The sequence below is a fragment of the Onychomys torridus genome, chromosome 8 (genome assembly GCF_903995425.1).
Source record: "Onychomys torridus chromosome 8, mOncTor1.1, whole genome shotgun sequence".
Lineage (NCBI taxonomy): Eukaryota > Metazoa > Chordata > Mammalia > Rodentia > Cricetidae > Onychomys > Onychomys torridus.
In genome coordinates this window covers 55,905,393-55,919,727 of record NC_050450.1, presented here as the reverse complement: position 1 = coordinate 55,919,727, position 14,335 = coordinate 55,905,393, and the positions used below count along the sequence as shown (strand labels likewise).

The window sequence follows — 14,335 nt, the reverse complement described above, 5'->3', positions numbered from 1 at the left end:
CATTCCCCAGCCCTTACCCCTCCCCCCCTCCTCAGATCTGCCTGTGCACATGCCTCTACTGCATGGTCGGGTTTCTTTCCATCAGTAGGAACGTGTCTCTTCTCCCCTCTTTCACAAGGCCAGTTCTAACTGCCTTCCAATGGAGCGAGCTCATTTCTTGAGATTGCTGTCGCTATTAGCACTGGCTTGAGCTAGGAGACCGGCAAAGCTGGAGAGCGTGCCGTATGCCATCCCATTTCTTAAAAGGCTTTTACCCTCGACACGCAGCATTCAGATGGTGAAGAATTTCAATAAACCTTTTGGAGCTGACATAAAATAGGTTTTGTGTCTCGGGAACCGTATTCTTCAAGGCTGACAAATCAGTCCTCAGAGTCCCCTTCCTCTTAAGAAATCGCCATGCCACCATTAAGAAGCTACTGGGACAGCCTGGAGCCATCAAGCCACCCAGGCCAGAAGCAGCAGAACTGCTGATGGTTTAAAGTTTGCACCTTGTGTTTGCATGCCCCTCTCTATGAGCCATCCTTAGTGCTGGGGTCTGTGAGCCTGTGAACCTTGCTTAAAATGGCCTGAGTGTTTGGGGAATCAGCCTGCATGCTACCCTTGGCACTCCCTGCAAAGGCAGGAGCTTTCTCAGGTTAGGGGTCTTCCTGTGTACAATGCTGGAGATCTGGTTGGCGGTTTCCACCTCCATCCACCTCATGCAAGGGAAAACAGCACTGCTGGGGGCTGGGACAAGAGGAAGGAGGGAGGCCTTGGAAGGAAGGTACTCGTGAGCCATGGCTTAAAAATAACCCACTGCATCATCTGCGGTGCTGAAGGCAGCCGTTCAGGGAGCTCCCTCTTCACGGGGCTCCCAGGCCAATGTGCTGGGGAAGGGCTTGGTTGCATGGGGTGAGCATGCAACCAAGTGGGTCTATGGCTTTAATCTGGCCTGACTCTTATGAGCTGGGAAATCTCACTCACATGTGGGTACCAGCTCCATCTCGGGCACTCACACCCTTCAGAAGCCAGGAGCCAGGAGCGGCCAGGAGCGGCAAAGCTCTCCCATGGTCTCAGACCTCTGAGTTAGTCATCCCATCCTTCTGTGTGCATTGTATGTCACAGAGGGAGGGCTGGGGAGAGTGACATTGTCCTGTCCTTCAAGAGTGCACATTGCCCGGACCCTAATGCAGGGAACTGCAATAACAGTGGGAACAGCACTGTAAAGAGAAGGCTAGCTAGAGGCAACTGTAGAAGTCGTGAGAAGGAACAATGTCTTAGAGGATACCACCTTCAAATGACAAAGTTGGTACTTAAACATGGGGACTCTGGGTGTTCAAACACTTGAGTAGATAGCACCCAGGGCTCTGGTGGTTGTCTGGTGGTGGCAGGAGGTCAGAGGGAAGAGAGGGTCAGTCAAAATGGTGGGGGACACTCCCAAAGGCCTCTCTTTCTTGAAAAGGAAGGCCTGTTAACGGGCAAGCCTATCAGTCACGCATGCTTTGGTGTGAATGATCTCACTGAGTTGTTTAGCTTAGTTTTCACTTAAAAGGAGCCAAGGGTCTAAGGGAAAATGTGGATATATTAGCAGGGAGAAGAGACAACGGTTTCATCTGGAAACGAGGAGAAATCCTGCGTCAGAAAAGAGCCGAAAGCCTGGAGGGCAGGGAGGAGATGGCCAGCAAGCTCTACACCAGTGATTCTCAGCCCTCCCAACGCTGCAACTCTTTAATACCGTTCCTTGTGTTGTGCTGACCCCCAACCACAACATTACTTTGTTGCCACTTCATAACTGTATTTTTGCTACTGTTACAAATTGTAATGTAAATAAATATCTGTGATTCCCAGTGGTCTTAGGCAACACCTATGATAGTCATTTGACCCCCAAAGGGGTTGCAACCCATAGGTTGAGAACTCTTGCTCTGTTTACTCATTTCGTCAGAAGGTATCTAGTAAGCATCTTTACAAGTGTTCAGTGTTGACCGTAGTGAAGTGAACAGGAAGGAATCAAGCCTGAACTCCAAAGGGCCCTGGTTCTAGTGTCTTGGAATCAGATGAAATGAGGGGGCGTTTAGAAATTCTGCAACAACAACTCGGGTCTTGAAAATCTTCCCTTGAACATAACCTAGTGTTCCAGACACAAAGTTGACTACTATGTCAATCCATGCCTGTGAAACCAACACAGAGAGGCTGGGGTTCACCTGAGTGAACCAGGAGGCATCCACTCTTACCACACAAACCCTGGGCTGCCTGCCTTCCAGGGCTTCCTGCTTGTTAAAATTGCCATGATTTAAAAAGCAATTAAATGAACTCACATTATAGTAAGCACCAATTATCACAAACTAAGACTTATGTTCAAAAAAGGTAATCCTTTCTCAACACTGAAGCCATGCTCTTATCTGGGCTCCTGGTGTACACTTCTGGTCATCTCTGTCACTGTCTGTTCAATGGGGATAGCATCTAATGGTGAGCTACAGGCATCTCCTCCCAACTCTGTATTCGGGGACTTGGTACCATGGAAAATGGCAAGCCATGTAAGCGATAGAGTAACTGGTAACCAGTTATCAGCATGTCCTGCTCTAACGCTGGAGGGAGGAGAGGATTACCTTGGCAGAGAACTTGAGATGGACTTCAGCTTCATCGGCCAGGCTCTTCTTCACTTGGGCCCATGCCTCTCCCAGGGAGCTGCAACATGAAGGGGGCTGTTAGATGGCAGGAATGGGGGTGGGCAGAGAGGGCTCTGGTCCAAAGCTACATCCCTCCCTAAGAAGGGATGGTAGGTCTAGGCTCCATGTCTTGAGGAGGTATATAACATTCAAGATTGTGGAGTTGAGACTAGACTCAGCCACCAAGGCCAAGGTGAGTCGGCCTTCCTTCTGTGTCTAAGAGAGCAGCAAGTATCTCAGTGGCAAGAGAAATATCTGGAACCCAGAGCCACTCAAGGACTCAGGGAGGTGTGAGAGGGTGAGGTGCCTTTCCACAGCATGTGCTGCAGTGGGGTTGGTACCCGGCCAGCACCGTCCTCAGTTATCTTCCCACTCCACACCCTGGTTTGTTACTGAGGGGACACATATATGCTATTAACTAAAGGGAAAAAAAAAACCAGATTCGTTTCTGAAGGCCCTTCTCTTGCAGCAAGCCCACAGATCTCAGCCACTTGGCCTCCAGGAGAGGCACAGATGGTCTACTTGGGTCCAGGGACATCCCAGGTGCAGCCACACACTGAGAAGGCTCTCCTAGCCATCTGCAGGGGCATGGCTTCTCTCTAGCAGATTCTGGATCATGCACTCCGCTGTGGCTTGCAGGGTACACTCTAAACTATACCATCTCTCTGCTCCAAAGAGATGCTCCAAACAGAAGGCGTCTCCCCAAATCCTGGAGACTTCCAAAGGACTTAAGATACATAATTCATTATGTGGACCCTTCAGCCCCATGATCATTCTAAACCAGACCCCTGACTCCTTTTCCAGACCTCTCACCCAGCAAGTTGACTTCATTTCATGCAAAATTAAACTTTAGTGGCAAAAGCTGATTAGAAGACAGCCCGCTAGGGCAGAGCACTGGAGTTGCCGCTTCAAAGTTCAAAGGCAGCAGCTAGAAGATCTGTCCCTGTGATCCAGTTCTCTACCTGGCTGGTAGCAGTGCTAGCCTGGCCTTGGTGTTCATGAAAAACTATCAAGTGATATCTATAGAGTCTGGAAGAAGGAAGGGTATTGTTGAGGTTCCATCAGAAAAAGACTAGGTGAGTCTGGGGTGACCATGCTGTGGATATTTGTGTAGCAGGAATCTTAAAGAGTCTTATTAATAAATTCAAACCTTGGCCAGGTATTGGGGGTGAATGCTGGAAGATCAGAGAAGCAGAACAAGCCACAGCTTCCTCACCTCACCAATTCCTCAGGTGATCCTGTTTCCTCAGACTGGAAGCCTCTGAGTCCTCATCTAGAATGAATCTCAGCTGAACTGTTGCTCCAAAGCCTAAAAGCTTAACCAGCCAAAGTGCTGCTAGTTCCTGGTCCTCACACCTTATATATCTTTCGCTTTCTGCCATCACTCCCTGGGATTAAAGGCATGTGTCACCATGCCTGGCTATTTCTAATGTGGCCTTGTACTCAGAGATCCAGAGGGATTTCTGCCTCTGGAATGCTAGGATTAAAGGTGTGTGTGCCACCATTTTCTGGCCTCTATGTCTGTCTAGTGGCTGTTCCATTCTCTGACCCCAGATAAATTTATTAGGGTGCACAATATTTTGGGGAACACAATATCACCACACATTTGTCTCTGCCTTGAGGACCTGGCATCTGGGAAGCTGTGAGGAGAATGCACAGTCCTGTAGACCTATGTGGGCTAGGCTGCCCTACCTCACTCCGCAGTGGAAGCTGTCACGGCATGGATCAGAGTGAGGTAAAGGTATCCCCTCAAAGCATATGCAGCAGACTTCATCTCAGGCATGTCAGTGTTAAGAGGTGGGCCTCTTGAAGCCATAACAAAATGCTTGGGAGTCTTACACTGGCCATCTCTCTTTCTGTTGACCTATGGCTTCTGTCACATGCTAGGGCAGTGTGTAGGTGCTGGCCCTTGGTCTTGGACCTCCCAGCCTTCAGAACCATAAATTATCTACTTAGAGCAATACAAAAGGGTCTCAGACACAGAGTCACACAGATAGGGCAGGCTGGTGAGCCGCAAGGGTGGGGCCTCCCACATACACATCAGGGCAGTGCTCTGCCACTGGACTCCATCTCTAGTTCTCAGGCAACTGTTAGGAGATGATGCAGAGACAATCTTGAGGAATCTTGACCATCACTTCACGCCACCCACATAGGATCTCAACACAGATTCTAGCTTCAAAGTGACAGCCAAAAAGCCATTGCCATCATGTGTGTGTGTGTGTGTGTGTGTGTGTGTGTGTGTGTGTGTGTGTGTGTATGTGTGTGTGTGTGTTGCCCTAGGAGCTGAGTGACACTCAGAAGGTCTTGGAAATATAGGAGTCTGCAAAGGCCCTGGGAGGGGTTGAGCCTCTTCCTACAGGGCTGTCAGCCCGCTGCCAGCAGAGCAAGTGGGGTAACTGACTAGAATTAGGTATGGTAGCCTAAGACTGTTAGCTCAGGGATATTTCCGGCAGGGGTTTGGGCGGGGGGGGGGGGGGGACGGGGAAGCGGCACCATTCCCATCCTGGACCACATCTTCAGCCCTACCTGCGGGGCTGGTATGCCCCATGTGGAAGGGTGTCACTGCTGACTTTCAGATGGGCTCAGTGCCATGCCTAGGTCCCCCTCTTCTCAGTATTCCAAGGTGCTTCAAATGTATGGAACTACCACACTAGGCCCTGTCAATATGTCTAAATGAATAGGTGTTAATTAAAAATAAATTCTAAGGCCGGGCAGTGGTGGCACACGCCTTTAATCCCAGCACTCGGGAGGCAGAGCCAGGAGGATCTCTGTGAACTCGAGGCTAGCCTGGATTACCAAGTGAGTTCCAGGAAAAGGCGCAAAGCTACACAGAGAAACCCTGTCTCGAAAAGCCAAAATAAATAAATAAATAAATAAATAAATAAATAAATAAATAAATAAATAAATAAATTTCTACATGTTGGGGAAAAAGCCATTAGAAATTCTCATTTGAAGACGGAATCTGATGAGAAAGAGGTAAATGAAAAACTGACAAGTATACCTGGATCTCAATGTATAGTCTGAGGCATGCCAAATCAAAGCATGGGTTCCTGTCAAAACTCCAACCAGGAATGACCAACATTTCACAGCCTTCCTACACATGAGAGGGCTGAAGGCGGATCAAAAAACTGAAGGCTGCTTTTACACCATGCATGATTCACCGGCATGCACACGTCTCGTGACATCTCATATGGACAGAGCACCTAAGCTGCCAGTGAGCTCAAGTGTACTCTAACTGCCCCTGGGTTTCTGAGCTCTTGAATGCCCGCACAGCTGTCCAGGTGCACTGGGCCAAATGTCTAGACCCTGTGTTGTAGGTGTAAGATACAGCATTGTGGTCCTTTGTCCCCTCCAGTGACGCAGTGATGGGGTGTGTGCATGTGCACACACGCGGCATGGATATCTATGGGTACCTGAACTTGTATGGTTGAGGCATGGATATCTATGGGTACCTGAACTTGTATGGTTGAGGCATGGATATCTATGGGTACCTGAACTTGTATGGTTGAGGCATGAATATCTATGGGTACCTGAACTTGTATGGTTGAGTGTGCGCATGTATATGGGTCTGGCATGAGATGCAGGCTCAGGCTGCTTAGCTTAGGAGCATATGCTGTGTGCTGGCAGGACAAAATGTCCCTGGCAGGAGCCCAAGCCGAGGGGGTGGAAGCAGGAAGGCTCCAGAGCCATCCAGTGATGCCAAGCACAGGGACCCATGGGAAGCCACTTCCCCTGATGGCAGGGCTACTTCCCGTGCATTTCCTGTCTTGTCTCAGGCTGAGGAGGCAGTAGGTGAGGCCAGGAGCCAGCTAACCATGTTCGTGTCTGAAGAGGGACACAGGCCCTGTTGGGCCATCCTGTGGCTGACAGGGAGGAGACGGCCTGGCTTTAGTTGGCCCATGAGGAGCCCTAATCAAAGCCATCTTCAGTTAGCAAAACATCTCCATCTCAGGCAGACTACAGCCATGAGGCAGACTCCAGCCTGTTCACTATCACAACTCCCTGACCACTCCTGTGGCCACGCCTTCTTTCTCAGGTTCACCTCAGAAGGGTGGTGGGACAACAGAGGCAGCCTCTGAGGACCCTGTCGGTACTAACTTTGCAGGAGCCTTGATCCTTTTTCTTTTGAGGTGAAAATCACCTGTGATAAAATTATCCAATTTAAGGTGAGCAATTGCCAAGTGTCTACAACATCCACAGTGTGGAATGGCCTACCCTTGATGGCCCCAAACCCTTCATCACCCCATCATAAAAAAAAAGCTTGTGATTCCTCCCTCTGCTTTAGCATCCTGATTCATATCTTGAAACTCTGATGGAGGATATGGGGATGGGGCAGTAAGTAAGGTTAGAGGGCAGAGCCATGATCCAGGAGGATTATTGTCCTTGTAGGACCCACTCCTCCACTCCAGCCCATACAGAGGATGGTATGTAAGCACACGATGATTTTTTCAGCCGTCTGCAACCCTGGGAGAGCCTGTTCCAGCACAGACCCTACTGGAATATTGACATTGAACTCCCAGTCTCTAGAACTGAGACAAAATAGAAGCTTTTTCTGTGCCTTTTCTTGACAGGGATCTTACCAGGTAGCACAGATTGGTCTTAAACTCATGATCTTCCCATCTCTACCTCCTAAGTACTGGGATTACAGATGTGTAAACCTTCATGCACAGGCAAATTCCTATCATTTAAGTGACTCAGCCTTTTGTTATAGCAGCCTCAGCAGACACACACATACCCTAAATGGAAAGATGTACCTACTAACTATCACTCCCCTTTTCCCTTATCACCACTAACTAGTGGGCTTTGTCTCTACTACTTTGCTTATTCTGGACACGTCATATGAATGGAATGATATACTCTGTGACCCATAGCAGTGGACTTTTTTTTACTTAGTATCACGTTTTTGAGGTTCACCCACACAGTAATGGGTCTCAGTATTCTATTCCTTTTTATGGGTAAATAATACCCTATTGTACATCCATGAGCATCCATTGTGAGTACACTGTGGTTTGTGTGCCTCTTCACCTCCTGAAGGAATCTGGGCCATTTCTACCTTTTATCCCCTTGGACAGTGCTACTTTGAACATGCTTGTTTGAGTCCTTATGTTTAACTCACTTGAGTATAAACCTAAGGAGTGGTGACGTATACTACTTCTCTGATTATCTCTTCAGAAATGCCAAGCTAGTTTCCACAGTGGCTGTGTCACTTGACATGCCTACTAGTGATCAGGAGGGCCAGGGCTCTGCAGACAGAAGAGAAGGCATCTATCCCTGCAGGATTTCTCCTACTGGAGATCCTTGCATGGCTGGGAAGGTTGGGAGTGTCCCTTAGCTCCATCTAGGACTGTCACCATAGGAAAGGGAGATGGGGTCCGGCCTGGGGCTCTCAAAAGCTCTCTCAGAGGCTGGATAGGAAATTCTCAGACTCAGTTTCCTCCCAGAAGAAGGGGGACAGAGCTGGGCACCGAGAGGCTGCTGTCCAGCCACAGGGCACAGTGCAGAGGGGCTCTGTCATGCTCCAGCACCTAGGAGACCTTGGGTCACTAAAGAAAAAACATATGGAGAAGGGATAATCTGGAGTATGAATACTCAGACTTCAGGTCATGGGTGCCTGCTGTGAGCTACGGACACCAGCATTTTTGTTTGGTTGTTTATTTGAGACAGGGCCTTGCTGTGTAGCCCAGGTTGGCCTGAAATTCATAATCCCCTATTCCTCAGCCACCAGAATGTTGTCATTGAGGCCAAAACACCTGGTTCTGAGTACCAGTCTTGAACCAGAAGTCTGAACCCTGAGCTGTGAAAACTCATCTTAAGCCACGAGTATCCACCTTGAGTTATTATTGGTCCCTTGTCCAAGGTGTGAGGGTCTACCTCAAGTGGTGAGGATCTACCTTGGACTATGAATGATTAAAAGGCACAGAGCCCCACAGTGAGCCAGGCCGACAGCAATCTCTCCATCTCAAGTGAGCAGCATTGCTGATGTGTGAGTAAGGATCCCTTTCTCTGTGTCCCCCGCCCCATCTTCCTCTCCTCTCCACTCTCCACCCAACTCACCCTTCCTCCTGGGCAGCCAAGGAGTTCTGAGAGAGCTTAGCCAGGTTCTTCGCATATTCCTCTTCAATCTTTATCCTGCGACGAGAGAAAAACCAGTGTGTCTGCTCTGCAGTGTCGACCATGGGTGGGACCCACCACACCCTGCCATGCCTCAGTCTTGCAAAGAGACCCTCTAGACTTGGGAGTTCCAGAGCATGTGGCTCTCACTGCCCTGCGACAACTGCTGAATACAGGAATGGTTTGGACTCTGCTTCCCACTTCAGGCAGAAGTCATCTGTACCACTCCAAGCACGAGACTGGACATGAGAACCTTCCAGGAACAAGAGAAACTTGTGACAGACCTCCAGGGATGCCCAGGATGTGCCCAACCTTTCCATCCTTTAGTTCCAAGTTCACACACTCCCAGAGGGCCTCAGCCTACAGAAGCAAGAAGGGAACATCTTCCTCCACTCTCCCACGCACAATGCCTTCAATTGCTAAGCATTGCCACAGGTGCAAGTGTTTCCACGGAAACCAGGTAGGGTCCAGAGCTGCAATCCCATTGGATTTCCCCAGAGGAGAAAACCTTCCACACACTTCCAAGGCAACTCTTTAGGGCACATTCTGTACAGCTAGTCATATCCACGTTACGTGGGCTGTTGACAGCACGTTCACCTCCTAAGAGGCTCTTGGGGCCATGGTGAGAGGCAGATCTGTGCTATGACAACCAGAGGTGGTCTGAAGGCAGGCCCTAGACAGTCCTTCTGCCTTCATTCAGTGAACAGAGAAGTCCTGGGACACGGGATTGGTGTGTGTGCTTCCTGCCTGCTAGGGTGAGAACCCAAAGGATGCAGGGGCCTGGAGAGGGCGACTATGCGGACCTGCCACAGCCTCTGCACAACTGCTTACTCCTCACTCCTGACTGGAGCCGTCTGCAAGCTCCTGAGTTTCACACTGACCCATCTCCATCTCTCCCCCCCACAACTTCATACTAGAATCAAGATCTCCAGAAAGCAGATCTCATCAAGTGCACGAGTCAGGAGAGGGAGGTGCACATGCCATCTGCCCGCTGAGCCTCTGCTGTGAGCCAGCCTGTGTCATCTCCGCCTCCTGCCCACTTCCCTCAGTCCAGCAAACTCTCAAGTCCCAGCCCTGGCTCTCCTGCCTCTGATCACTTCCCCAAGAGCTCCAAAGGTGGGCTGAGACAGGCTCCAGGAATTTGAATTCCCTCCACTGGCTCCCAGAGACCTCAGTGGCCTGAGATGACAGAAACCATTCATTTGCCAACAGGACACTGTTATGAGTGTAAACCATATGCATATTGAGGCTTCAGCTCCTATTGCTTCCTATTTGTCTGTTTTATGCTTCTGTTTTCTTGCATTTGAACAAAGCAGCCTTCCAATTTCCTACTAGTTTAATGGGTCATAAAATAAAGATTTGATTATACAAATGGAAAATAGGCCTCCTAAGGAAAAACGGGCTTTAAAAATGCCAACGCATTATTACCCGATTACTAGTGTTATAACGAAGAAATACCTTTTAAAAGATCTTTGCTATTTGCAAAGATTATTTCCAGCAAGTTGTGGAAACTCTAGCTGGAAATTTGTACATGTGTTTATGAAAAAAATGAGTTGATGGGTGTGTGTGCAGGTGTGTGGGTATATAGATTATATGAGTGTGTAAGGAGATGGGTATGTAAGTATGCAGGTGTATGGTGTGTAAATGTACAGATGTGTGTGTGTGTGTGTGTGTGTGTGTATGTGTGTGTGTGTGATGTAGGTGTACAAGTACACAAGCATGTAGATGTGTACACATGTATTCAGGTATGGATGCACAGGCATGTGGGTGTGTAGGTACATGGGTGTGCAGGTTTAGGTGCACAATGGTATGGGTATGCAGAAGCATACACATGCAGGTATGTGTACACAGAGGTGTGTGAGTGTGCAGGTACATGGATGTGCAGTTGTCTGTGCACAGGGATGTGGGTATGTAGATACTTGGGTGTGTAGGTGTGATGGGTACACAGGGATGTGTGAGTGTACAGGTGTGTGGGCATGCAGATAAGCAGGTACATAGGTATGCAGTCGCATGGGGTGCAGGTTTATGGGGGTGTGGGTATGTAGGCACACAGGTATATAGGGATAGGGGTAAGATGTATGGGGTGTGGGGGAGTATAGGTGCCCAGATGCATAGCTGTGTGGGGATTTGATACATGGCTATGTAGGTACACAGATATTTAGGTGTTGGGGCATGCAGTGGCTAGGATGTGTGAGTATGCAGAACTGTATGTGAGCAGGCCTGAGGATGTACAGGCGTATTTGTGCATGGATGTGCAGGTCATGCAGGGATAGAAACAAGAGAGACAGAGAGGAGGAAGTTGAAGAGGGGACTTCTCTGCAGCTTTTCATATTTTCCTTGAGCTGAATTTCTCAGATCTTCATCTATGACCCAAGTTTTCAGACACGGGGCTATCAGAATCCTTAGAGGCAGGGGTGGGATAGGAGGATGGTTCTGTGTCTCTTGGCCAGAGAAACAGTTTTAATTAAAAGTTGACCTGGAAGGCCAGGAGCAGCACACGCTTCCAGTCCCAGCACTCAGGAGGCAGAGCAGGTGGATCTCTGAGTCTGAGGCCAGCCTGGTCTACAGAATGAGCTCCAGGTCAGTCAGGGCTACACAGAGAGACTTTGTCTCAAGTAACAAAAGAAGACCTGGAAGGTCACATTCATGACAAGGGACAACTTCAAATGAGGGTGAAGGAGCAAAGCGGCAAGTCAGGGGGTAGCGGGGAGGAGTGGAGACTGTGGCAAATAGGACATGTGTCCCTTCCATGGATAGCAGCTACTCAACTCCAGCCAATTGTTGTATAGGGGCTATGCAGGCATCAAGAGATACTGCGCATCCAGTATTCAGTGCAATATGTGTGTGTGTGTGTGTGTGTGTGTGTGTGTGTGTGTGTGTGTGTGTGTGTATGCACGTGTCTCAACATATGTACTGAGGTCTTATATAGCTCAGACAAGCCATAAACCTGTTACACAACTGAGGATGGCCTTGAACTCCTGGCCTCCTCCTTTCAACTCCCAAATGCTGGGATTATGGGTATGAAGCACTACACCTGGCTGCCAGTATTTTTGGATATTGGTTCAAATCTTTAGAAACACTATCCACGCCTACACCACACATTGGCTGGCCACATCTGCCCCAGGGCTAAGCATAGCCAGCTAGCTCCTCCCTTGGGGTCCATGGCTCAGAGTGGGTCTTGTGGCCAGCTCCAGAGCTGCATGGGTCCTGGGCTCACCTTTCCCGGATGAACTCGGACATCTCCTTCTGCATCTGCTTGCCTTTCAGTTGCTTCTGCAGCAGCAGTTCAAACCCAGCCACTGTGCCATTGCCTTGCGGGTCCTTCTTATCCGCCTAGGAAGAAGCAAAAGTCCAAGTCATCAGAGAGTGGGCTGCATCTCTGAGATACCTTCCAGATCATGCCAGGGAGCCACTGCAGCTTGTGGAAACCTTTCTCAGTGAGAAGGGCTTCATGGGCCCTCTTCCCTGACCTGACCACAGTGAAACTCTTTCCTCAGTAACAACGGCCCAAGACCCTCTGGCCATGCCACTAACATCTTTCCTAGAAGGGAAACCACAGTCATGCCCTACTGAAGCTTTCCTATCTCTGCCATATCCTCCTGAGGCTTCCCTATCTCCATCACACCCTCCTGAGGCTTCCCTATCTCCATCATACCCTCCTGAGGCTTCCCTATCTCCATCATGCCCTCCTGAGGCTTTTCTATCTCCATCACACCCTCCTGAGGCTTCTGTATCTCCATCATGCCCTCCTGAGGCTTTTCTATCTCCATCATACCCTCCTGAGGCCTCTCTATCTCCATCACACCCTCCTGAGGCTTCTGTATCTCCATCACACCCTCCTGAGGCTTCCCTATCTCCATCATACCCTCCTGAGGCTTCCCTATCTCCATCATACCCTCCTGAGGCTTCCCTATCTCCATCATACCCTCCTGAGGCTTCCCTATCTCCATCACACCCTCCTGAGGCCTCTCTATCTCTATCACACCCTCCTGAGGCTTCTGTATCTCCATCATACCCTCCTGAGGCTTCCCTATCTCCATCACACCCTCCTGAGGCTTCTCTATCTCCATCACACCCTCCTGAGGCCTCTATATCTCTATCATACCATGCTGAGGCTTCTCTATGCTGAAGATGTGTTCATTTCATTCTGTGAATGCTACATCTTGATACAAAGGCAAGGAAATCACCAAAAGACTAAACCAAACCCTGCCTCCCTCTGGGGTAAACAGGCTGAATGACTCATTGGCTCAAAGAAAAACCAGCAAGAGCAGTGTGCTCCAGTGACTCTGTCAGTGAGGAGACATTTCTACTATGAGGAAAAGGCCTTGACAATCAGGAAAGGAAATCCACTGAGGGACCAGGAGCCAGAGCTCAGATTATGATGAGAATACTCGACTGAGCATGGTGGCATACACCTGTAATCCCAGCACCCAGGAAACAGATGCATAAGGGTGTCCAGGTTGTCTCGGCATAACCCAGACAAGCAAAAGAAGGACACTAACGTGGTTAGTGTGTGTGATGTTAGGAGGGTGTGATGGAGATAGAGAGGCCTCAGGAGGGTATGATGGAGATAGGGAAGCCTCAGGAGGGTGCTCTAACATGGTTCCCCAGGATGCCAGTGAACAGCAGGCAGGACAGCATGCTCTGCCCAGCCCCACGTTTCTTGTCTCCCCTCTAGGACATGTCCTGGTCCCTAGACCACTCTTTACTCTGCTGCTGTTACCATTCTTCCTGGTCCACTCACTCACCTCACATACTCCATTCTCATCTGCAACATACGCAGAGCAGGTTACATCTGATTTTTCCTTAAAACACCTCCAATACCTCGGTGCTACAGACAGCACAAGACACAACTTCCTTCAGGCCTACAGAATCTTCCCATCTCCTTACTGCATACACGTCTCTTTCCTGGATCATCTCTCACAGCCCCTAAAGCTTTCACGTCCTCTGCAGACCTCTGTCTTACAAGCAGGACAGTGGAGTAGCAGGCACCGCTCTACAGGGGCAATCAGGAACCTTCATGTGTTTTCTAATGGGTTCATGATTTGGGAGAAAGAAAAAGCACTTTGGGCTGGTAGTTGGCAAACCGAAAAAGAGGGCAGATAACCCATTCTGTGCCATGGTGGGAAGAGGTTTTCTTTATTGGTTGTTCTTCAGGGTCTTCCCAAAAGCTCCTTGTTGAGATTTAGTCATTTTCCATAGATGGTTGAGGTGGCATGGACCCTCACCACTATAACTGCAGAAAGGTCAGTGGCACCGCACCTTCAAAGTGCAAGTGCTCTGGACCAGCTCTGACACTCTTGAGGTGTGGGATTTTACATGTACATCAAGACGTCATTTTAACAGTGGGAAATACACGTCACGTGAGGTTGTTGTCATCATTTCTAAGTGTACAGTTTAGCGACTCTAAGTGTATGGAGACTGAGGTGGTGACGCTCTGCCCTCCATCACCTGCAGAAACTTCTCACCTTGTAACAGGCAACTCTGCACCCACTAAGCACTATACAGGGGCTTGAGAGTGGTGGGTGCTGAGAGGCGGTTTATACATCCCTGTCTGCAACCGCCTTCCTCATGAGTCA

General features: G+C 49.3%; 1 protein-coding gene across 4 annotated transcripts in view; it reads right to left on the bottom strand.

Moving 5' to 3' along the window:
• Gas7 (growth arrest specific 7) overlaps positions 1 to 14,335 on the bottom strand; it is a 237,146-nt gene that overhangs the window by 15,449 nt on the left and 207,362 nt on the right. For all 4 annotated transcript variants that reach the window (XM_036195631.1, XM_036195633.1, XM_036195632.1 and 1 more), the window contains 3 exons: positions 11,974 to 12,089; positions 8,700 to 8,774; positions 2,586 to 2,664 (listed from right to left, as the gene is read on the bottom strand). In XM_036195631.1, the coding sequence (XP_036051524.1) occupies positions 2,586 to 2,664; positions 8,700 to 8,774; positions 11,974 to 12,089 (270 nt within the window). The remainder of the gene's footprint in view (positions 1 to 2,585; positions 2,665 to 8,699; positions 8,775 to 11,973; positions 12,090 to 14,335) is intronic.